Source organism: Scylla paramamosain, chromosome 15, assembly GCF_035594125.1.
Source record: "Scylla paramamosain isolate STU-SP2022 chromosome 15, ASM3559412v1, whole genome shotgun sequence".
In the NCBI taxonomy this organism is placed as follows: domain Eukaryota; kingdom Metazoa; phylum Arthropoda; class Malacostraca; order Decapoda; family Portunidae; genus Scylla; species Scylla paramamosain.
The window spans coordinates 25,636,012-25,661,011 of record NC_087165.1 but is presented as its reverse complement, the minus strand read 5'-3'; the positions used below and the strand labels follow the sequence as shown (position 1 = coordinate 25,661,011).

The 25,000-nt window shown below is 41.1% G+C and overlaps 1 protein-coding gene across 3 annotated transcripts in view; it reads left to right on the top strand.

The window, feature by feature from the left end:
• LOC135107742 (uncharacterized) overlaps nucleotides 1–21,736 on the top strand; it is a 29,869-nt gene extending 8,133 nt beyond the window's left edge. Inside the window, exons 2-8 of one of the 3 annotated variants that reach the window (XR_010271967.1) lie at nucleotides 5,581–5,742; nucleotides 6,242–6,379; nucleotides 6,757–6,948; nucleotides 11,224–11,354; nucleotides 13,799–13,929; nucleotides 18,986–19,116; nucleotides 21,237–21,736. Coding sequence is in view for 2 of the 3 variants with exons in the window: in XM_064018053.1 (XP_063874123.1) it covers nucleotides 5,581–5,742; nucleotides 6,242–6,379; nucleotides 6,757–6,948; nucleotides 21,237–21,296 (552 nt within the window). In the remaining variant the exon portion in view is untranslated. Of the gene's footprint in view, nucleotides 1–1,863; nucleotides 1,943–5,580; nucleotides 5,743–6,241; nucleotides 6,380–6,756; nucleotides 6,949–11,223; nucleotides 11,355–13,798; nucleotides 13,930–18,985; nucleotides 19,117–21,236 lie in introns of all 3 variants that reach the window. The other 2 variants (XM_064018054.1, XM_064018053.1) reach the window with 2 other exon arrangements.
• The last annotated feature ends 3,264 nt before the right edge of the window (nucleotides 21,737–25,000 follow it).

The window sequence follows — 25,000 nt, the reverse complement described above, 5'->3', positions numbered from 1 at the left end:
ATTATTATTATTATTATCATCCATTTAATCTATTCAATCACGATTTATTTGTTGATTTTTTTATTTTTTTATACTATATAACTCATATGTTTTATTCATTCAACACGATTTCCTTCAATGTTACCTCCTCTTCCTCCTCCTCCTTCTCCTCCTCCTTGATGACTTGATCCCATAATTCCAGCACTTGTTATAGTCAACCCACCACTGATTCACCATGCTTATCTTCTCATTTTTTACCTTCACACAGCCATTCTGACTCCTAAAGTTGCAGTTACACTCATACAGGTGTTCATTTTTCATTTCCAGATGTATTTCTTACAACTTTCCCCTTTGTTTTCACGGTGTGTGTGTGTGTGTGTGTGTGTGTGTGTGTGTGTGTGTGTGTGTGTGTGTGTGTGTGTGTGTGTGTGTGTGTGTGTGTGTGTTTCATTACTTAGTGTTCATTACATCTATCGAAACAGTTTCGTTGTTTTTGTTATTATTTTCTATTACCAAACATGTATTTCTTCTTTTTTTTTCTTTCTTCTTCTTCTTCTTCTTCTTCTTCTTCTTCTACTTCTCAATCCCTCTTCCTTTCTTTCTTTCTTTCTTTCTTTCTTTCTTTCTTTCTTTCTTTCTTTCTCTTCTTCTTCTTCTTCCCAATCCCTCTTCCTTTCTCCTTTTTTTTCTTTTTCTTTTTCTCTTTCTTTCTTTCTTCTTCTTCTTCTTCTTCTTCTTCTTCTTCTTCTTCTTCTTCTTCTTCTTCTTCTTCTTCTTCTTCTTCTTCTTCTTCTTCTTCTTCTTCTTCTTCTATATATATTCTTACTTCTTTTCCTCCTTACTCTTCACTATTTTTGTATATATTTGTTTGATTATTTAACAAATCTGTCAATCAGTCAGTTCTTTGCTTATTTATAAGAGAGAGAGAGAGAGAGAGAGAGAGAGAGAGAGAGAGAGAGAGAGAGAGAGAGAGAGAGGTGCATCCCTATGAGGCAGGATAAAGAGTTGATGATTTGGCCAGGAGAGGAGATGGGTGAACAGCAAATACATAGGGAAGTTAGAAGAATGGGAGTGTGATGGGCTGCAGTTGTAGAAGATGGTTTGGAAGCAGGTGTGGTCATCAGATGATCCACATGTCCAGTATAGGGAAGCTATTGGGTGGCCTGGAATATGGTAGAGTGGCCCCAGCTATGATAGGATGCCAGGCAGGAACAGGAGAGGGCATAGAGAGGAGAGGTGTTGCTTGCTTTCCTGGAACACAAACAGCTGGAGTGAGGGAAAGTGGAGGGATTATGGTGTGATGGGAGTACGTGAGACAGGGTGGCATGACACCATTGAGTGGAGTGAAGGAGGGTGGGAAGTCACAGGCAGATGTAGGCCAGCAGGAGAGAAGAAAGGAGGTATGTGGGTGCTTGTGAGAGAAGAGGAAGGTACGAGTATAGAGGAAATCAAGTTAACAGTATCAATAGACTGAGGTTAGATGTTTCCATTATCTCTTAAAATAGTTGTGGTATAAAATGCTGTGAAAATCAGTGGTGTGGGCTTGCTAGCTGGGTATATATAAACCAGTATTCAGAAACGCTTTGGTCTCTTCCTCACCACAAGTATTATCCAAGGGCACAGAGATGATTAGTTGGGTTCTCAAGAGTATTTCTCCTATTCATAGTATAGAAATCTTGTTTGTCTGTCACTAGAACTATAAAAGCACCCTTAAAGACCTGCATAACTTGAAGTACAGCCTTTTCAATGTAGTTCAGGTGTGGTGCACAAGTGTTTCAGAATGTAGACCATTATTAGGTAGATTTTATTTGTATTTATCTGTTTAATTTATTTATTTATCATTATTATTATTTTTATTTATTTATTTTTCTTCTTTTTTTTCAGTGATGGGTGATGTTGGTGAGTTGGGCAAGGAGGTGGAGGAGGAGGAGGTGGAGGAACTCGAGAGAGAGGAGAAAGAGAGGTGTGTATTGTGTTGTTTATGTGTGTAGTGGAGTCTAATGTACACCAGTAGTCTTTCTGCATTTCCTCTTTCCTATAAGTTGACCTCTCTCTCTGAATTGAATGTGTCTACCTATTTCTACTTATCCCTTTCCCTAGATTTGTGTATCTTCTTTTAAAATCTCCCTAGTGACTCAGCACTAACAACCTGATTACTGAGTCTGTTCTTTTCATCCACCACTCTTTGAGAATTACCGTATTTGATGGCTCATAAGACGCTACTTTTTTCTCAGAAAAAGGGTCAGTAAATTAGCCTGCGTCCAATGAGGCAAAGGTCCAACTTTGAGGCAGTAATAGGTTACAAGTCTACGGCAACAGAGGCTCTAAATTCAAACCACAGATGTCTTTGCACAACTAAATAAAGTCATGATTGGTAGTACGCCACAAAATGCTCTTTCTTTCAAGGTACCAATGTGTAGTATCTCATACTTACTGGTAATCCACATAGACTTTGACCAGTCAGGAAGAATTTGCTTAACCATGCACCACTTCTTCTTGGAGTTTTGTTGGGGCAGTGTAGGTTGTGATGTCACAGCCTTTGATGCCCCAAAGGTGAGGTATCCAATTATAATATTAGACTAGATGTGATGGAGCTGGTTGGATTTGTGGAGAAGGTTCTGGCAAGGTGGAGATGGTGCACCACGTTTTTCAAAACAAACGCGGTCGGTTGCGCTCCGACGTGACGTACTCGGTGACACCGAGTGTGACGCCGTTACTGATTGAGGTAAGACAATAGCCACACTTTCATACAATTAAAATTGAACCTATCTTTTTAACATTCTTGCTTTGCATACATATGAAAAAGATTGAAGCTAGAGAAACTTTTCTTTTATGAAAATAGACTAATACACCTTGAGAACGAATATTTCTTCTATAAAGGAATTGAGTGTCATGGGATAGGCTGGCTTGAGGTGATGATCTGCATAATATTCATGTAATAGCTTATGCAAGAGTGTTTAAAACTTCCAGATTTTATTACACAACATGATGGAGTCAAAAAAACGACACAATTACACAATTGCATACAAGCTACAAGTAATACAATATGCTAAGGAAAACGGCAACAGAGCTGCTGCTAGGCATTTTGGTCCACCTCCAACTGAGAAAATGATTCGTTTTTGGCGAAAACAAGAGGAAGAACTTCAGAAAGCTGTGAAATCAAAACATGGTCTTCGCACAAAGAAAGCTAAATGGGTGGAACTGGAAGAGGAGATGAAGGCTTGGGTTGTTGATCAAAGGAATCAGGGTGCAATAGTAACAACTAAACAAATAATTTTTGAAGCTAAAGAAAGGGCAACTGCCAAAGGCTATGATGATTTTGGTGGTAATGAGGGCTGGTGTTATAGATTTATGAAAAGGAATGGATTAGCAATGCGAACTAAAACAAAAATATCACAAAAAATGCCTATGGCATATGAAAACAAAATTCTTGAGTTTCATAAATACGTTATAAATCTCAGAAAGGACACCCATTTTGAAATGGGACAAATTGCAAATATGGATGAAGTACCACTGTCATTTGATGTGCCTTCTAATAAAACAGTTGATTTTAAAGGTTCTAAGACTGTGACTATTAAAACCTCAGGCCATGAGAAAACTCATTTTACAGCAGTACTGGCTTGTTGTGCTGATGGCACTAAATTACCACCTTTCCTCATATTCAAGAGGAAAACCTTTCCCAAAGAAAGCATTCCACCAGGTATCTTTATTCATGTTCATCCTAAGGGCTGGATGGATGAGGATGGTGTGAAGCTGTGGCTTGACAAAGTATGGTCACGGCGTCCTGGGGGACTTATAAAAAAAACATCACTTCTTGTGTGGGATCAATTTAGGGCTCATTTAACTCAGGCTACCAAGAACAGAGTACACAATCTAAACACAAAAGTGGCTGTAATACCTGGTGGACTAACATGCCAGTTGCAACCACTTGATGTTTGCATAAACAAACCTTTCAAGGTGTATATGCGTGAGCAGTGGAACGCGTGGATGAGACTCCCGCAACATGACAAAACACCATCGGGCTTCATCAAGAAGCCTACAATAGCCCAGGTTTGCCAGTGGGTAAAAATTGCTTGGGATAAAGTAAAAACAGAGACAGTGGTGCTTTCATTCAAGAAATGTGGCATCAGTAATGATCTTGAGGGCACAGAGGATGACCTTCTATACGAAGGCAGTGACTCTTCTACTTCTAGTAGTGATTCTGGTGAGCTTGAGGAATGCAGTACTGATGACAGTGACAATGATTTTGTAGGGTTTGGATGTGAATAAAAATGCTACAGTTGTGCTAAGCAAATTTCAGAATGAATAAAATCAATTTATTTTCATGAATTTGAATTAAAAACTCTTTAGTTTTGTTGTGTAAGATTTCAGAATGAATAAGATCAATTTATTTGCACGAAAATTTATTTGAATTAAAAAAAGGAATGAAACACTTCAGATTTGGTTTTTTACTTTTGTAACTTCTAAGAATAATACTAATTTATTTTCACGGATTTGAATTTGAATAAAATGTAGTAGGTAAACTATAGTAATTTGTGCAAGGTATTCAAAGTGAATATTATGAATTTGTTGTGATTTGAATACGAATTAAAAGATACAATTGTACTAAATTTTATGATGAATGAAATAATATTTCAAGTAAAATACACTTTAGAAAATAAAGTTAGTAAGTCTGCTTTTACACATCCTTTGGCTTTGAAAATGTACTAAAATACTGCATAAGAATTACATGTGAAAGATGCTAAAAAATAAAGTATGAAAAAATTTTATTATCACTGTAGTCCCTCAGTTAATGGTGCCGCCAAGAGCTAGGTGCAGTTAATGTTTACCTACATTCAGCTGAACCGCATTAAGACTGAAACTCCCCTGCTTACCACACCTTTTGGGCACTAGAGGCTGTGACATCACAGTCTGCATGGCCCCAACTAAAATACCAATAAGAAGATTGTGTTTACACGTCAGCAGGATTGGTACAATCTTGTCTTTCAATACCCTCAACCGAACCATTACGTTCTGGCTTTCAAGGCCCGCAACCTTACCAAGATTTGACTCCAGAAATCCAACCAGCTCCACTGTATCTAGTCTGAAACACTCCCTGTATACCACACCTTTGGGACGCCAGGCTGTGATGTCACGGCCATCACAGCCTCAACAAAACCCCAAAAAGAACAAGTAAGCTGCTAGCATAAATTAAACTTTTAAATGCTGAGTATTGGTATCTAATAGTGATCTAAATGCACGTGAGAGTCTTCAAATGTCGCTTGAATTCCTTGACTTCATATCGATAGCCTAAATCTGTTAATTTTTGTTTTTTTCTATTTCAATACATGCCAGAACTGGGTGCGTCTTATGAGCCCGTGCGTCTTATGAGCCATCAAATACGGTAGTTCCTTGCACTCTGCTGCTTTGACTGGCCACTACTGCATGAGCCTGTCTTCACTCCCTGACATCTCAGTCACTTGATTCAAATGTCTGATTAATTAGTTATAATAAATCAATTGGAAGTTTGTTTGATAAGACTGTGGGCCTGTGTAGCCATGGAAGATATTGACTATTGAAATCTTGAGAACACTGTGTTGAAATCTGTCACATTATTCACAGAGCCAGGGAGTGATGCTGCTAAGACCTTCACTGTCTATCCAGAGGGATCCACAGGTGCTGGTGGTGGAATCTTGCTTGGACAGTGTGGATGGCAAGCAGTCAGGGTTCCAGTCAAAGGTGGTGGTGATCCATGCCCAGGACACCAGGGAGGATGCACTGCAGGTGGGTCAGTCAGTCAGGCTGTGCTGGCAACCTTAGCTCAGGGAAAGAGATGGAAATGCTAGGGGTATCTTAATTTCATTCCTTCATTCACTTGTTGAGTGGAGGTGTACTTCACATAGTTTGGACCAGATCTAATTGACTGGTGACCTGACTGGTGAGCTGAGGGGAAAGGGACCTGCTGGAGTTATCTCACTTTCATTCCTTTACTCACTAGCTGACAGGTGTGCTTCACACAGTCAGATCTTGGTGGTGGGAATGCCTCAACTTTACTCATTCGCTGACAGGAGGAACAAATTAAATTAGTTTTTAGCAGATCTGAAGATAAGGAAATTCCTTGTGTTGTGAGATGCCATGATTTTGCTTGGCATAAGAGAATAAGTTTACATATTTTCCAGTAAGATGTTGATGATCCCTGTAGAAGTGACTTGCTTTGTATTGCTTCCAGGAAGCATTTATTACCTAGAGAGAGCCTTCATTATTGGTTTGATTCTTCCCACAGCTTGCATCTCAGCTGAGGAATCCCATGGAGGGCAACAGATTGTATGTGTTGCTTCTGCAAGAGTCTAAGAAGAACACACAAGTTAAGAGCAGCCTGAGGTGTGATCCATGGAACAGCATCCACAAGTGGTTCATCAAGGTACATAAAGACTCCATCCCACCTTGTCTTGACATGGGGATGATGCAAGTCAGTGTGTGTGTGTGTGTGTGTGTGTGTGTGTGTGTGTGTGTGTGTGTGTGTGTGTGTGTGTGTGTGTGTGTGTGCGCCTGTAACACACAGGCACATTTCTCCAAAAGGTGACACATTATCTTTCAGAATGGCTTCACTCCTGCAAAACAACTGTGTACTTTTCTCTCACAAATCCACACACAGCAGGAACATTTTCCTAAGAGGATGCTGTTCTTATGTGTTGCAGTGCTGTGTCTCTCACTTTCAACAAGCTCTAGTGGAAGTTAAGGGGAGTTTCAATAGTGTTTTTATGATTTGAATGACTGAACATTGGTGACATTCCTCAGGTTGATGCTGTGCTGCCGGTACTGTCGCCTCAGCTTCTGCGTCAGATTCAGAACAGAGACTTCAGCAGAGAGAGTGAGTGGGAGAAACGCTACAACCGCTTTGCCCACTCGATGATGCTAGACCAGCATGTGGAGTACGGGAGCAAGAATGGGTTCTGCCGTGCCGTTTGTCCTGCCAGATTCCCGGAGGAGGTTGGTGATGCCTCCACTTGCATGTCTTTTCTGTATTTTGTATAGACCTGTTTGTATTTTACAGGATTAAGTCAAATTCTGTTTGGATGTATGTGACCAGCTGTGCTGTGTCTGACTGTCCTTTTCCACTAGGGACTGATGGGGCTAAGAGTGTGAATGATGTCTGTGTGTGTGTGTGTGTGTGTGTGTGTGTGTGTGTGTGTGTGTGTGTGTGTGGGATTGCCAGCTTTTTTTTTTTTTTTTTTTTTTTTTTTTTTTTCTGTATGAGTGACACTGGCCAAGGGCAACAAAAATCTTATAAAAAAATGCCCACTGAAATGGCAGTCCCATAAAAGGGTCAAAGCTGTGGTCAAAAATTGATGGATAAGTGTCTTGAAACCTCCCTCTTGAAGGAATTCAAGTCGTAGGAAGGTGGAAATACAGAAGCAGGCAGGGAGTTCCAGAGTTTACCAGAGAAAGGGATGAATGATTGAGAATACTGGTTAACTCTTGCATTAGAGAGGTGGACAGAATAGGGGTGAGAGAAAAAAGAAAGTCTTGTGCAGCGAGGCTGTGGAAGGAGGGGAGGCATGCAGTTAGCAAGATCAGAAGAGCAGTTAGCATGAAAATAGCGGGAGAAGACAGCTAGATATGCAACATTGCGGCAGTGAGAGAGAGGCTGAAGACAGTCAGTTAGAGGAGAGGAGTTGATGAGACGAAAAGCTTTTGATTCCACCCTGTCTAGAAGAGCAGTATGAGTGGAACCCCCCAGACATGTGAAGCATACTCCATACATGGACGGATAAGGCCCTTGTACAGAGTTAGCAGCTGGGGGGGGTGAGAAAACTTTCGGAGACGTCTCAGAACACCTAACTTCATAGATGCTGTTTTAGCTAGAGATGAGATGTGAAGTTTCCAGTTCAGATTATAAGTAAAGGACAGACTGAGGATGTTCAGTGTAGAAGAGGGGGACAGTTGAGTGTCATTGAAGAAGAGGGGATAGTTGTCTGGAAGGTTGTGTCGAGTTAATAGATGGAGGAATTGAGTTTTTGAGGCATTGAACAATACCAAGTTTTCTCTGCCCCAATCAGAAATTTTAGAAAGATCAGAAGTCAGGTGTTCTGTGGCTTCCCTGCGTGATATGTTTACCTCCTGAAGGGTTGCACGTCTATGAAAAGACGTGGAAAAGTGCAGGGTGGTATCATCAGCGTAGGAGTGGATAGGACAAGAAGTTTGGACCTAGTTGTGGTTTATAGGAGTGGAGTAATCTCATGGTATCCCATCTCTATATGTGTCCAGTTTGGCCTTAAAAATATGGACTGTTACAGCATTGACGTCTTGCTGAAATCATTACATTTGTTCACACTTCTGAGGAAAACTTTACTCCTTGATGTCTCTTCTACAGTTAACTTTCTTCAGCTTCTTACTGTGTCCCCATGTACTCTGTATATCTAAAGTTATTAAACATTCTTTTTCCACATTTTCCATACCATGTATCATTCTATACATGTTTATTAAATTCTCTCCTCTCTCTCTCTCTCTCTCTCTCTCTCTCTCTCTCTCTCTCTCTCTCTCTCTCTCTCTCTCTCTCTCTCTCTCTCTCTCTCTCTCTCTCTCTCTCTGTGCTTCTGTTTTTCCACCTTCCTATGACTTGAATTCTTTGAAAGGTGAGGTTTCAAGACACTTATCCTCCAATTTTTGACTCTTCCCTTTTGCAGAGATCTCCATTCTTGGAGATTTAAATGTTCATCACCAGCTTTGGCTTTCCTCTCCCTTCACAGACCATGCTGGTGAACTAGCCTATAACTTTGCTATCCTCCATGACCTAGAGCAATTGGTGCAACACCCTACTCGTATTCCTGACAGTCTTGGAGATACGCCCAACATTCTTGACCTTTTCCTGACCTCTAATCCTTCTGCTTATGCTGTCACCCTTTCTTCTCTGTTGGGCTCCTCCGATCACAATCTCATATCTTTATCTTGTCCTATCACTCCAATCCCTCCTCAGGATCCCCCTAAGTGAAGGTGCCTCTGGCGTTTTGCCTCTGCTAGTTGGGGGGACCTGAGGAGGTACTTTGCTGATTTTCCTTGGAATGACTACTGCTTCCGTGTCAGAGACCCGTCTTTGTGTGCTGAGCGCATAACAGAGGTGATAGTGTCTGGCATGGAGGCGTACATTCCTCACTCTTTTTCTTGCCCTAAACCTTCTAAACCTTGGTTTAACACAGCTTGTTCTCGTGCTATACATGATAGAGAGGTGACCCACAAAAGGTACTTAAGCCTTCCATCACCAGAATCTCATGCACTTTATATTTCTGCCCAGAACCATGCCAAGTCTGTTCTCCAACTAGCCAAAAACTCCTTCATTAACAGAAAATGTCAAAACCTTTCAAGATCTAACTCCCCTCGTGATTTCTGGCATCTAGCCAAAAATATCTCCAATAACTTTGCTTCTTCTTCTTTCCCTCCTCTATTTCAACCAGATGGCACCACTGCTATCACATCTATTTCTAAAGCTGAACTCTTCACTAAAACCTTTGCTAAAAACTCTACCTTGGAGGATTCTGGGCTTGCTCCTCCCTCTCCTCCACCCTCTGACTACTTCATGCCACCTATTAAAATTCTTTGCAATGATGTCTTCCATGCCCTCGCTGGCCTAAACCCTCGGAAGGCTTATGGACCTGATGGGGTCCCTCCTATTGTTCTCCAAAACTGTGCCTCCGTGCTTGCACCTTGCCTTGTCAAACTCTTTCAGCTGTGTCTGTCAACATCTACCTTTCCTTCTTGCTGGAAGTTTGCCTACATTCAACCTGTTCCTAAAAAGGGTGACCGTTCTAATCCCTCAAACTACCGTCCTATTGCTTTAATTTCCTGCCTATCTAAAGTTTTTGAATCTATCCTCAACAGGGAGATTCTTAAACATCTATCACTTCACAACCTTCTATCTGATCGCCAGTATGGGTTCCGTCAAGGCCGCTCTACTGGTGATATTCTGGCTTTCCTTACTGAGTCTTGGTCATCCTCTTTTAGAGATTTTGGTGAAACTTTTGCTGTTGCCTTGGACATATCAAAAGCTTTTGATAGAGTCTGGCACAAAGCTTTGATTTCCAAACTATCCTCCTACGGTTTCTATCCTTCTCTCTGTAACTTCATCTCAAGTTTCCTTTCTGACCGTTCTATTGCTGCTGTGGTAGACAGTCACTGTTCTTCTCCTAAATCTATTAACAGTGGTGTTCCTCAGCGTTCTGTCACCCACTCTCTTCTTATTATTCATTAATGATCTTCTAAACCAAACTTCTTGTCTTATCCACTCCTACGCTGATGATACCACCCTGCACTTTTCCACGTCTTTTCATAGACGTCCAACCCTTCAGGAGATAAACATATCACGCAGGGAAGCCACAGAACGCCTGACTTCTGATCTTTCTAAAATTTCTGATTGGGGCAGAGCAAACTTGGTATTGTTCAATGCCTCAAAAACTCAATTCCTCCATCTATCAACTCAACACAATCTTCCAGACAACTATCCCCTCTTCTTCAATGACACTCAACTGTCCCCCTCTTCTACACTGAACATCCTCGGTCTGTCCTTTACTTATAATCTGAACTGGAAACTTCACATCTCATCTCTAGCTAAAACAGCTTCTATGAAGTTAGGTGTTCTGAGACGTCTCCGCCAGTTTTTCTCACCCCCCCAGCTGCTAACTCTGTACAAGGGCCTTATCCGTCCATGTATGGAGTATGCTTCACATGTCTGGGGGGGTTCCACTCATACTGCTCTTCTAGACAGGGTGGAATCAAAAGCTTTTCGTCTCATCAACTCCTCTCCTCTAACTGACTGTCTTCAGCCTCTCTCTCACCGCCGCAATGTTGCATCTCTAGCTGTCTTCTACCGCTATTTTCATGCTAACTGCTCTTCTGATCTTGCTAACTGCATGCCTCCCCTCCTTCTGCGGCCTCGCTGCACAAGACTTTCTTCTTTCTCTCACTCCTATTCTGTCCACCTCTCTAACGCAAGAGTTAACCAGTATTCTCAATCATTCATCCCTTTCTCTGGTAAACTCTGGAACTCCTTGCCTGCTTCTGTATTTCCACCTTCCTATGACTTGAATTCCTTCAAGAGGGAGGTTTCAAGACACTTATCCACCAATTTTTGACCACTGCTTTGACCCTTTTAAGGGACTGGCATTTCAGTGGGCATTTTTTTTTTATTAGATTTTTGTTGCCCTTGGCCAGTATCCTTCCTACATAAAAAAAAAAAAAAAAAAAAAAAAAAAAAATCAATGTGATTTTCAGACACACTTCAGTCACAAGATGAATGCAGTCAGCTACAGCATGACATAGACAAGCTATAGACAGTTGAGAGAGGAAGAAGTCAGTGGCACCCTCACCTCAGACAAGACAAAGCTAACAATTGATAATGAAAGGTGACATTATTCTCTTTAAAGGACTCTATTATTATTGTACCCATGAAAGCTGTTCTATTTTTTATTTATTTCTCTGTATTATAAGTATTTTGTATGTAAACTCCGATCACAATCTCATATCTTTATCTTGTCCTATCACTCCAATCCCTCCTCAGGATCCCCCTAAGTGAAGGTGCCTCTGGCATTTTGCCTCTGCTAGTTGGGGGGACCTGAGGAGGTACTTTGCTGATTTTCCTTGGAATGACTACTGCTTCCGTGTCAGAGACCCGTCTTTGTGTGCTGAGCGCATAACAGAGGTGATAGTGTCTGGCATGGAGGCGTACAATCCTCACTCTTTTTCTTGCCCTAAACCTTCTAAACCTTGGTTTAACACAGCTTGTTCTCGTGCTATACATGATAGAGAGGTTGCCCACAAAAGGTACTTAAGCCTTCCATCACCAGAATCTCATGCACTTTATATTTCTGGCTGGAACCATGCCAAGTCTGTTCTCCAACTAGCCAAAAACTCCTTCATTAACAGAAAATGTCAAAACCTTTCAAGATCTAACTCCCCTCGTGATTTCTGGCATCTAACCAAAAATATCTCCAATAACTTTGCTTCTTCTTCTTTCCCTCCTCTATTTTAACCAGATGGCACCACTGCTATCACATCTATTTCTAAAGCTGAACTCTTTGCTCAAACCTTTGCTAAAAACTCTACCTTGGAGGATTCTGGGCTTGTTCCTCCCTCTCCTCCACCCTCTGACTACTTCATGCCACCTATTAAAATTCTTTGCAATGATGTTTTCCATGCCCTCGCTGGCCTAAACCCTCGGAAGGCTTATGGACCTGATGGGGTCCCTCCTATTGTTCTCCGAAACTGTGCCTCCGTGCTTGCACCTTGCCTAGTCAAACTCTTTCAGCTGTGTCTGTCAACATCTACCTTTCCTTCTTGCTGGAAGTTTGCCTACATTCAACCTGTTCCTAAAAAGGGTGACCGTTCTAATCCCTCAAACTACCGTCCTATTGCTTTAATTTCCTGCCTATCTAAAGTTTTTGAATCTATCCTCAACAGGGAGATTCTTAAACATCTATCACTTCACAACCTTCTATCTGATCGCCAGTATGGGTTCCGTCAAGGCCGCTCTACTGGTGATATTCTGGCTTTCCTTACTGAGTCTTGGTCATCCTCTTTTAGAGATTTTGGTGAAACTTTTGCTGTTGCCTTGGACATATCAAAAGCTTTTGATAGAGTCTGGCACAAAGCTTTGATTTCCAAACTATCCTCCTACGGTTTCTATCCTTCTCTCTGTAACTTCATCTCAAGTTTCCTTTCTGACCGTTCTATTGCTGCTGTGGTAGACAGTCACTGTTCTTCTCCTAAATCTATTAACAGTGGTGTTCCTCAGCGTTCTGTCACCCACTCTCTTCTTATTATTCATTAATGATCTTCTAAACCAAACTTCTTGTCTTATCCACTCCTACGCTGATGATACCACCCTGCACTTTTCCACGTCTTTTCATAGACGTCCAACCCTTCAGGAGATAAACATATCACGCAGGGAAGCCACAGAACGCCTGACTTCTGATCTTTCTAAAATTTCTGATTGGGGCAGAGCAAACTTGGTATTGTTCAATGCCTCAAAAAGTCAATTCCTCCATCTATCAACTCGACACAATCTTCCAGACAACTATCCCCTCTTCTTCAATGACACTCAACTGTCCCCCTCTTCTACACTGAACATCCTCGGTCTGTCCTTTACTTATAATCTGAACTGGAAACTTCACATCTCATCTCTAGCTAAAACAGCTTCTATGAAGTTAGGTGTTCTGAGACGTCTCCGCCAGTTTTTCTCACCCCCCCAGCTGCTAACTCTGTACAAGGGCCTTATCCGTCCATGTATGGAGTATGCTTCACATGTCTGGGGGGGTTCCACTCATACTGCTCTTCTAGACAGGGTGGAATCAAAAGCTTTTCGTCTCATCAACTCCTCTCCTCTAACTGACTGTCTTCAGCCTCTCTCACACCGCCGCAATGTTGCATCTCTAGCTGTCTTCTACCGCTATTTTCATGCTAACTGCTCTTCTGATCTTGCTAACTGCATGCCTCCCCTCCTTCCGCGGCCTCGCTGCACAAGACTTTCTTCTTTCTCTCACTCCTATTCTGTCCACCTCTCTAACGCAAGAGTTAACCAGTATTCTCAATCATTCATCCCTTTCTCTGGTAAACTCTGGAACTCCTTGCCTGCTTCTGCATTTCCACCTTCCTATGACTTGAATTCCTTCAAGAGGGAGGTTTCAAGACACTTATCCACCAATTTTTGACCACTGCTTTGACCCTTTTAAGGGACTGGCATTTCAGTGGGCATTTTTTTTTTATTAGATTTTTGTTGCCCTTGGCCAGTATCCTTCCTACATAAAAAAAAAAAAAAAAAAAAAAAAAAAAAAATCAATGTGATTTTCAGACACACTTCAGTCACAAGATGAATGCAGTCAGCTACAGCATGACATAGACAAGCTATAGACAGTTGAGAGAGGAAGAAGTCAGTGGCACCCTCACCTCAGACAAGACAAAGCTAACAATTGATAATGAAAGGTGACATTATTCTCTTTAAAGGACTCTATTATTATTGTACCCATGAAAGCTGTTCTATTTTTTATTTATTTCTCTGTATTATAAGTATTTTGTATGTAAACTCCGATCACAATCTCATATCTTTATCTTGTCCTATCACTCCAATCCCTCCTCAGGATCCCCCTAAGTGAAGGTGCCTCTGGTGTTTTGCCTCTGCTAGTTGGGGGGACCTGAGGAGGTATTTTGCTGATTTTCCTTGGAATGACTACTGCTTCCATGTCAGAGACCCGTCTTTGTGTGCTGAGCGCATAACAGAGGTGATAGTGTCTGGCATGGAGGCGTACATTCCTCACTCTTTTTCTTGCCCTAAACCTTCTAAACCTTGGTTTAACACAGCTTGTTCTCGTGCTATACATGATAGAGAGGTTGCCCACAAAAGGTACTTAAGCCTTCCATCACCAGAATCTCATGCACTTTATATTTCTGGCTGGAACCATGCCAAGTCTGTTCTCCAACTAGCCAAAAACTCCTTCATTAACAGAAAATGTCAAAACCTTTCAAGATCTAACTCCCCTCGTGATTTCTGGCATCTAACCAAAAATATCTCCAATAACTTTGCTTCTTCTTCTTTCCCTCCTCTATTTCAACCAGATGGCACCACTGCTATCACATCTATTTCTAAAGCTGAACTCTTTGCTCAAACCTTTGCTAAAAACTCTACCTTGGAGGATTCTGGGCTTGTTCCTCCCTCTCCTCCACCCTCTGACTACTTCATGCCACCTATTAAAATTCTTTGCAATGATGTTTTCCATGCCCTCGCTGGCCTAAACCCTCGGAAGGCTTATGGACCTGATGGGGTCCCTCCTATTGTTCTCCGAAACTGTGCCTCCGTGCTTGCACCTTGCCTAGTCAAACTCTTTCAGCTGTGTCTGTCAACATCTACCTTTCCTTCTTGCTGGAAGTTTGCCTACATTCAACCTGTTCCTAAAAAGGGTGACCGTTCTAATCCCTCAAACTACCGTCCTATTGCTTTAATTTCCTGCCTATCTAAAGTTTTTGAATCTATCCTCAACAGGGAGATTCTTAAACATCTATCACTTCACAACCTTCTATCTGATTGCCAGTATGGGTTCCGTCAAGGCCGCTCTACTGGTGATCTTCTGGCTTTCCTTACTGAGTCTTGGTCATCCTCTTTTAGAGATTTTGGTGAAACTTTTGCTGTTGCCTTGGACATATCAAAAGCTTTTGATAGAGTCTGGCACAAAGCTTTGATCTCCAAACTACCCTCCTACGGTTTCTATCCTTCTCTCTGTAACTTCATCTCAAGTTTCCTTTCTGACCGTTCTATTGCTGCTGTGGTAGACAGTCACTGTTCTTCTCCTAAATCTATTAACAGTGGTGTTCCTCAGCGTTCTGTCACCCACTCTCTTCTTATTATTCATTAATGATCTTCTAAACCAAACTTCTTGTCTTATCCACTCCTACGCTGATGATACCACCCTGCACTTTTCCACGTCTTTTCATAGACGTGCAACCCTTCAGGAGGTAAACATATCATGCAGGAAAGCCACAGAACGCCTGACTTTTAATATCCAACTAAGCCTTGAATCCATGTATACTTTATGCATTTACCGTCTCCTCATCTAGACTATTCCATACATCAATAGTTCTATATGAGAAATTATATTGTGACATCTCTTCTACAAGCACTCCTCCTCAGCCTCTTCCCGTGTCCTCTAGTGTCCCGTGTATCCCAGACCATTAAACCGCTTCGGTCCACCTCCTCTGCTCCCTCACATGCTATATATATGGCAATCAAGTCTCCCCTTTCTCTCCTCTTTTCCAACATTGGTAGACGTATTCTTGCCAGTCTCTCTTCATATGACAAGCCCCTTATACTTGGTACCATCTTCATAGCTGCTCTCTGAACTCTCGAACTTCCTTATATCCTTTTTCTTGTATGGCGACCACACTACTGCTGTATATTCTAGTCTAGGTCTTATCAGCGACACAATCATCTTCCTGACCATCTCTTCATCCATATATGCAAAGGCCTTGTAATTTTGCTAATGCATCTCTCCGGGGTCAGGTTCCCAGTCACTGTAACGCCGAGATCCTTTTCCTCTTCTGCTCCACTCAACCTTACACCATTCAACACATAATTTCCTTTTATTCTTGTACTTTTTCCAAATTCTATTACTTTACACTTCTTTAAATTAAATTCCATTTCCCATCTATAACTCCACTCTGATATCTTATTCAGGTATTCTTGTAATGTTCCACAGTCCTCCTCACTCAACTTTCTTCAGCAACTTGGTGTACTCCACTTATGACTTCCTTCCATGATGATTTTTTTTATCTTTTACTACTGTTCTCATTTCTCTGCTTGTCAAGAAATTTTCCATCCATCTGAGCAGGCCCCCTCTTAGCCCACCATTATGCTTCAACTTCCACAACAATTTCCTGTGTGGCACTTTATCAAAGGCCTTCTTCAGGTGTAAATCAACACAATCAGCCCATCCATCTCTTTCTTGCATTATATCCACCACTCTAGAATAAAAACTCAGTAAGTTTGTAACACACGATCTCCCTCTCCTAAATCCAAATTGTTGCTTTATTATCACTTCATTTCCTTCTAGGGACTGCAACCATTTATCCTTCACCAGTCTTTCACACATTTTGCACACCACACTTGTTAGAGACAGGTCTATATTTTAAGGGCTCCTCTTTACTACCACTTTTGTGTATTGGCACTATGTTGGCTCTCTTCCATTCAATTGGGACTCTACTTTCAATTAAAGAGCTCTCAATAATATGTGTTACCCATGTCAACTGCTGATTGCACTCTTTTAGTACCCATCCTGACACTCCATCAGGTCCAGGGGCCTTGCTAATGTCTAGTCCCTCCATCTGTTTCTGGACATCCTCTTCAGTCACTTGGATTTCCCCCAGAGCCATTTCTTCACTCATCTCACTCTGCCACACAAATGTTTTCTCTTTTGTGAATACTGATTGAAAACTCCTGTTCATTATCTCTGCCAATTCAGCCGGATCCTCACACACTTGACTATTCACCTTCAATCTGCTTATTCCTTCTTTATTTTTCATTTTGCTGTTCACATATCTGAAGAATAGTTTTGGTTCCTCTTTGCATTTGTCCATTACATCTTTCTCATAATTTTTCCTTTCTTCTCTAATAACCCTTACATATTCCTCACAGGAGGAGGCAGTAGACACCTGCTGAAATGATAATTACTCCCAGTGAGGTCTAAAGCACTGTTCAGGGGATGCTGAGAACTTATCATTAAACCCAAACCTTTGCTATAAAACTATACCTTAGTCGATTCTGGGCTTGTTCCTCCCTCTCCTCCACCCTCTGAATACTTCATGCTACCTATTAAAATTCTTTGCAATGATGTTTTCCATGCCCTTGCTGGCCTAAACCCTCGGAAGGCTTATGGACCTGATGGGGTCCCTCTTGTTGTTCTCCGAAACTGTGCCTCCGTGCTTGCACCTTGCCTAGTCAGACTCTTTCAGCTGTGTCTGTCAACATCTACCTTTCCTTCTTGCTGGAAGTTTGCCTACATTCAGCCTGTTCCTAAAAAGGGTGACCGTTCTAATCCCTCAAACTACCGTCCTATTGCTTAAATTTCCTGCCTATCTAAAGTTTTTGAATCTATCCTCAACAGGAAGATTCTTAAACATCTATCACTTCACAACCTTCTATCTGATCGCCAGTATGGGTTCCATCAAGGCCGCTCTACTGGTGATCTTCTGGCTTTCCTTACTGAGTCTTGGTCATCCTCTTTTAGAGATTTTGTGAAACTTTTGCTGTTGCCTTGGACATATCAAAAGCTTTTGATAGAGTCTGGCACAAAGCTTTGATTTCCAAACTATCCTCCTACGGTTTCTATCCTTCTCTCTGTAACTTCATCTCAAGTTTCCTTTCTGACCGTTCTATTGCTGCTGTGGTAGACAGTCACTGTTCTTCTCCTAAATCTATTAACAGTGGTGTTCCTCAGCGTTCTGTCACCCACTCTCTTCTTATTATTCATTAATGATCTTCTAAACCAAACTTCTTGTCTTATCCACTCCTACGCTGATGATACCACCCTGCACTTTTCCACGTCTTTTCATAGACGTCCAACCCTTCAGGAGATAAACATATCACGCAGGGAAGCCACAGAACGCCTGACTTCTGATCTTTCTAAAATTTCTGATTGGGGCAGAGCAAACTTGGTATTGTTCAATGCCTCAAAAAGTCAATTCCTCCATCTATCAACTCGACACAATCTTCCAGACAACTATCCCCTCTTCTTCAATGACACTCAACTGTCCCCCTCTTCTACACTGAACATCCTCGGTCTGTCCTTTACTTATAATCTGAACTGGAAACTTCACATCTCATCTCTAGCTAAAACAGCTTCTATGAAGTTAGGTGTTCTGAGACGTCTCCGCCAGTTTTTCTCACCCCCCCAGCTGCTAACTCTGTACAAGGGCCTTATCCGTCCATGTATGGAGTATGCTTCACATGTCTGGGGGGGTTCCACTCATACTGCTCTTCTAGACAGGGTGGAATCAAAAGCTTTTCGTCTCATCAACTCCTCTCCTCTAACTGACTGTCTTCAGCCTCTCTCACACCGCCGCAATGTTGCATCTCTAGCTGTCTTCTACCGCTATTTTCATGCTAACTGCTCTTCTGATCTTGCTAACTGCATGCCTCCCCTCCTTCCGCGGCCTCGCTGCACAAGACTTTCTTCTTTCTCTCACTCCTATTCTGTCCACCTCTCTAACGCAAGAGTTAACCAGTATTCTCAATCATTCATCCCTTTCTCTGGTAAACTCTGGAACTCCTTGCCTGCTTCTGTATTTCCACCTTCCTATGACTTGAATTCCTTCAAGAGGGAGGTTTCAAGACACTTATCCACCAATTTTTGACCACTGCTTTGACCCTTGTAAGGGACTGGCATTTCAGTGGGCATTTTTTTTTTATTAGATTTTTGTTGCCCTTGGCCAGTATCCTTCCTACATAAAAAAAAAAAAAAAAAAAAAAAAAAAAAATCAATGTGATTTTCAGACACACTTCAGTCACAAGATGAATGCAGTCAGCTACAGCATGACATAGACAAGCTATAGACAGTTGAGAGAGGAAGAAGTCAGTGGCACCCTCACCTCAGACAAGACAAAGCTAACAATTGATAATGAAAGGTGACATTATTCTCTTTAAAGGACTCTATTATTATTGTACCCATGAAAGCTGTTCTATTTTTTATTTATTTCTCTGTATTATAAGTATTTTGTATGTAAACTCCGATCACAATCTCATATCTTTATCTTGTCCTATCACTCCAATCCCTCCTCAGGATCCCCCTAAGTGAAGGTGCCTCTGGTGTTTTGCCTCTGCTAGTTGGGGGGACCTGAGGAGGTATTTTGCTGATTTTCCTTGGAATGACTACTGCTTCCATGTCAGAGAGCCGTCTTTGTGTGCTGAGCGCATAACAGAGGTGATAGTGTCTGGCATGGAGGCGTACATTCCTCACTCTTTTTCTTGCCCTAAACCTTCTAAACCTTGGTTTAACACAGCTTGTTCTCGTGCTATACATGATAGAGAGGTTGCCCACAAAAGGTACTTAAGCCTTCCATCACCAGAATCTCATGCACTTTATATTTCTGGCTGGAACCATGCCAAGTCTGTTCTCCAACTAGCCAAAAACTCCTTCATTAACAGAAAATGTCAAAACCTTTCAAGATCTAACTCCCCTCGTGATTTCTGGCATCTAACCAAAAATATCTCCAATAACTTTGCTTCTTCTTCTTTCCCTCCTCTATTTTAACCAGATGGCACCACTGCTATCACATCTATTTCTAAAGCTGAACTCTTTGCTCAAACCTTTGCTAAAAACTCTACCTTGGAGGATTCTGGGCTTGTTCCTCCCTCTCCTCCACCCTCTGACTACTTCATGCCACCTATTAAAATTCTTTGCAATGATGTTTTCCATGCCCTCGCTGGCCTAAACCCTCGGAAGGCTTATGGACCTGATGGGGTCCCTCCTATTGTTCTCCGAAACTGTGCCTCCGTGCTTGCACCTTGCCTAGTCAAACTCTTTCAGCTGTGTCTGTCAACATCTACCTTTCCTTCTTGCTGGAAGTTTGCCTACATTCAACCTGTTCCTAAAAAGGGTGACCGTTCTAATCCCTCAAACTACCGTCCTATTGCTTTAATTTCCTGCCTATCTAAAGTTTTTGAATCTATCCTCAACAGGGAGATTCTTAAACATCTATCACTTCACAACCTTCTATCTGATCGCCAGTATGGGTTCCGTCAAGGCCGCTCTACTGGTGATATTCTGGCTTTCCTTACTGAGTCTTGGTCATCCTCTTTTAGAGATTTTGGTGAAACTTTTGCTGTTGCCTTGGACATATCAAAAGCTTTTGATAGAGTCTGGCACAAAGCTTTGATTTCCAAACTATCCTCCTACGGTTTCTATCCTTCTCTCTGTAACTTCATCTCAAGTTTCCTTTCTGACCGTTCTATTGCTGCTGTGGTAGACAGTCACTGTTCTTCTCCTAAATCTATTAACAGTGGTGTTCCTCAGCGTTCTGTCACCCACTCTCTTCTTATTATTCATTAATGATCTTCTAAACCAAACTTCTTGTCTTATCCACTCCTACGCTGATGATACCACCCTGCACTTTTCCACGTCTTTTCATAGACGTCCAACCCTTCAGGAGATAAACGTATCACGCAGGGAAGCCACAGAACGCCTGACTTCTGATCTTTCTAAAATTTCTGATTGGGGCAGAGCAAACTTGGTATTGTTCAATGCCTCAAAAAGTCAATTCCTCCATCTATCAACTCGACACAATCTTCCAGACAACTATCCCCTCTTCTTCAATGACACTCAACTGTCCCCCTCTTCTACACTGAACATCCTCGGTCTGTCCTTTACTTATAATCTGAACTGGAAACTTCACATCTCATCTCTAGCTAAAACAGCTTCTATGAAGTTAGGTGTTCTGAGACGTCTCCGCCAGTTTTTCTCACCCCCCCAGCTGCTAACTCTGTACAAGGGCCTTATCCGTCCATGTATGGAGTATGCTTCACATGTCTGGGGGGGTTCCACTCATACTGCTCTTCTAGACAGGGTGGAATCAAAAGCTTTTCGTCTCATCAACTCCTCTCCTCTAACTGACTGTCTTCAGCCTCTCTCACACCGCCGCAATGTTGCATCTCTAGCTGTCTTCTACTTTTTCTTCTTTTATTAATCCCCCTCCTCCTCCTCCTAATAACCCATACCACACACAATAACCGAGCCTTTTACTTTCAGACCAGCAGCAGCAGCAGCAGCAGCAGCAGCAGCAGCACACAAGAGGTGTTTTCTGTATGATGATGATGATGGAAAAAGCACATCTCGAAAGGATGTTATAAGCAGGGCAACGTAATGAAATTCAGTGAATGGACGTGTGTGCGTGGCTGCAATCACTATGAAATTAAGTTGAAAATAAGAAATATATTACTTTACAGAAAGGAATGCTTAGAGTGAATGAAATTACTGTAATGAATGAATGGAAATAAAGTTGTGAGTCATTAAATGATTAGGAAAAGAAGCTGTGAATAGGTGCATTATTGTTATTACTGAAAGGAAGAATATTTGTAGGATATGTCATGTATATTATCAAAGTGTTTTCATTCTTACTTTCTTCTTTCTCTTTCATCTTTTCTTAGTATATTTAAGTGAATTTCTCTCTCTCTCTCTCTCTCTCTCTCTCTCTCTCTCTCTCTCTCTCTCTCTCTCTCTCTCTCTCTCTCTCTCTCTCTCTCTCTCTCTCTCTCTCTCTCTCTCTCTCTCTCTCTCTCTCTCTCTCTCTCTCTCTCTCTCTCCAGCCATCTCTTCTCTCTCCTTCCATCTTTTTCTTAGTATATTTAAGTGAATTTCTCAGATCTCTCTCTCTCTCTCTCTCTCTCTCTCTCTCTCTCTCTCTCTCTCTCTCTCTCTCTCTCTCTCTCTCTCTCTCTCTCTCTCTCTCTCTCTTTCTTTCTTTCTTTCTTTCTTTCTTTCTTTTTCTTTCTTTCTCTTTCTTTCTTTCTCTTTCTTTCTTCCTCTCTCTCTCTCTCTCTCTCTCTCTCTCTCTCTCTCTCTCTCTCTCTCTCTCTCTCTCTCTCTCTCTCTCTCTCTCCAGTAGTCAGTAGTCAGTGAGGAGGTAGTAGCAAGTAGTGTTCAAGTAGCCTTAGTAATAGAATAGTTTGGCTTGCATGGCAGTGGTTAAAACATCTACCCTCTCACATTGTTGGGGTGAGACCACTTGCTTCATATGAGCCAAATGGGGTGACTCCTCCCCTCCCCACCCCTCCCCATCAATCTGTGGGTGAGTGTTGCCCATGCATCTTTAAGGAGATCAAATTTGAGAGGTACATTTTGCTTATTCCTTCTGATTATGCAGGACTCAACCATTAATTTCATTTCTATAAAACTCTATGGGTTTCACTTGCCATAGACTTGTGGGATGAAACAAGGGAGAGCATTTTGCAGTCTCTCTTTTTTTCATCTGTGTTACAGTCTATGGGTTTCACCTGCCCAGGTTGGTGGTGGTGGGATGGGGTGGGGTGGGGGAGTTCTAATACTCTGAGGGGCGCCCTGCTGTAGGTTGTCAAAAGAAAAATTTATTATTTTTATTATTTTTTATTGATTTTGTTATTGTTCTCAAGTTCTCAGTATTATTAAAACCAGCACTAACATCTTATTTTACAGATCAATCAATCAATACTATTTCCAATAAATATTTACTAAATGTTATTATTTTATTAACACTCAAACTACATTAATGATGAGATGAGTAGAGAGATTTTGTTTTGGGGTGAGGGAAAAATTGTGCTTTTGTGATTTAGAAGGAAGCATAAATTGTGTGTTTTGTTGAGTTAAAGGGTAATTTTAGTAACTTGAGAAGACAAAGGAAGAAATTGTGTTTGTGATTTGTAATAAACACAGGATGAGGCAGAAATGTGTGTGTGTGTGAGTGTGTGTGTGTGTGTAAAAATACATTTAAATGACATAACAGTAATGAAACCCAACTCATTGAATAGAATACCATTAGCCATTATTAATTGCAATCAATTTTCTTACTAAATTTACAAGTAGATAATTAAAGTTTAAAACACAAGTAAATTAACTTAACCCATCTATTAATAACACCATTAGACTACTAAACATTATATCAATTACATCCACCAGTAATTACAATACTACCCATTATTACCATTACACCAATGCATCTCTCTCTCTCTCTCTAATAATATTGGCAGAGAGAGAAAGGAGTTTTATTTATTAGTTAATTATTATTATTATTATTGTTATCACCGTTAGATTAAAAGCAGTGGCACATTAAAAATCACCGGTATTAATTACAGTACATTTTTTTCTTTATTACATCATTACAATATAAATGTGATGATTCTGGTAAAGTAAGTGAGGAGAGAAGAAATTCAAGGAAAGCTGGAGCTCTTCATTGCACTCCTTTACTAAGTGACCTTCCTCTCGGACTCTCCATCACTAAGTCCTAGACATCTTAAGGAGAAAAGTGACCTCTCTCAACATCTGGCCTCACCTGAAATAAGAGGTTAGTTTTTTAATCACCAGTACTACTACTACTACTACTATTACTGCCCTTAAATTACTCCATAATAATCACAAGAACAGAGGAGAAGGAGGAAGAAAGGGAAGCCACTGTTATTTATATATTAATTCACACCACAAAAAAAAATTGGGATAAAAACACATTAATTTTAGATAAAACAAGATAAAATATGAATACAATATAAAGGAAAGATAGAAAACCCATATTAATTAGGTCAGAGATATAAGGATCAAATCATCCCCACAGTATATAAAAAAAAATAATTCACATGACAAATCAGATTAGTACAGTAATTCTACCCAGGGATTAAATACACCCAAAAGTAGATAGATAACTTAGCATACACCCCAGTTAATTATACTCACAGGATTACAGATTCAATAGAAAAAGAAATGTATAGTTAGTTAACGGTTACGACACACCCAGACTGATCCAGTTCACGGTAATGCAATTATTCATCCCAAAACTTTACTCGTACAATCTGAGAAAACCATCAATGCTTTCGGAAAGTACACGTATTTTAGAAATATTAAACAACATAATACGAGCATCATTTATTATCTATTTGTTATTTTCAAGAAGTATTTGTGGGATTTTCTTGGCCGTGTTTCAATGGGTTTGTGGTTTTGTGGTTTTAGTGATGTTTTTGGATGTAAATGAGAGAAAATGTGGGAAAAAAGTACTGAGATGTCATGTCACAATATACTGTTTCAAAATATAGACAATTATTTTGTGTGTGTGTGTGTGTGTGTGTGTGTGTGTGTGTGTGTGTGTGTGTGTGTGTTCCACTTCCTAATGAAAATGTGTTTATATTATAAAGTGTGTGTAAAGAATGAGAGATATTGGTGCTTAACAACTTAGATACACCAAGGAATATCTCTCTCTCTCTCTCTCTCTCTCTCTCTCTCTCTCTCTCTCTCATCTCCTCTCCTCTCTCTCTCTCTCTCTCTCTCTCTCTCTCTCTCTCTCTCTCTCTCTCTGTGTGTGTGTGTGTGTGTGTGTGTGTGTGTGTGTGTGTGTGTGTGTGTGTGTGTGTGTACGGTACTGCTGGTAACCTCGCGAGCAAATATGATGAAAAAACTATGTATTTTGAACGAATTTTGTGACGAATATGGTATGAGAATGAACGCCAGTAAAACCAAGTTTTTTGTTATACGTGGAGGACTGGGTGACGCTGAACTGTTCCAGGTGGGTGACAAAACAGTCGAGCACTGCAGTCACTATATATATTTGGGGTCACCGTTCACTTGTGACGGGTCAGTGTCGTCCGCTGTCAAGCTTCACGCCAGGAACAAGTTGTGTCACGTGCTAAAGTTTGTTTCGTTCGTACGTAAGAACAACGACATCCCATTTATTGTTAAGCGACGTGTGTTTGATGCTGCCCTCCTCTCCTCACTACTGTATGGTTCAGAGTCTTGGGTCGGTGCTGATTTAAAGCCCATCACAAAGCTATATATTT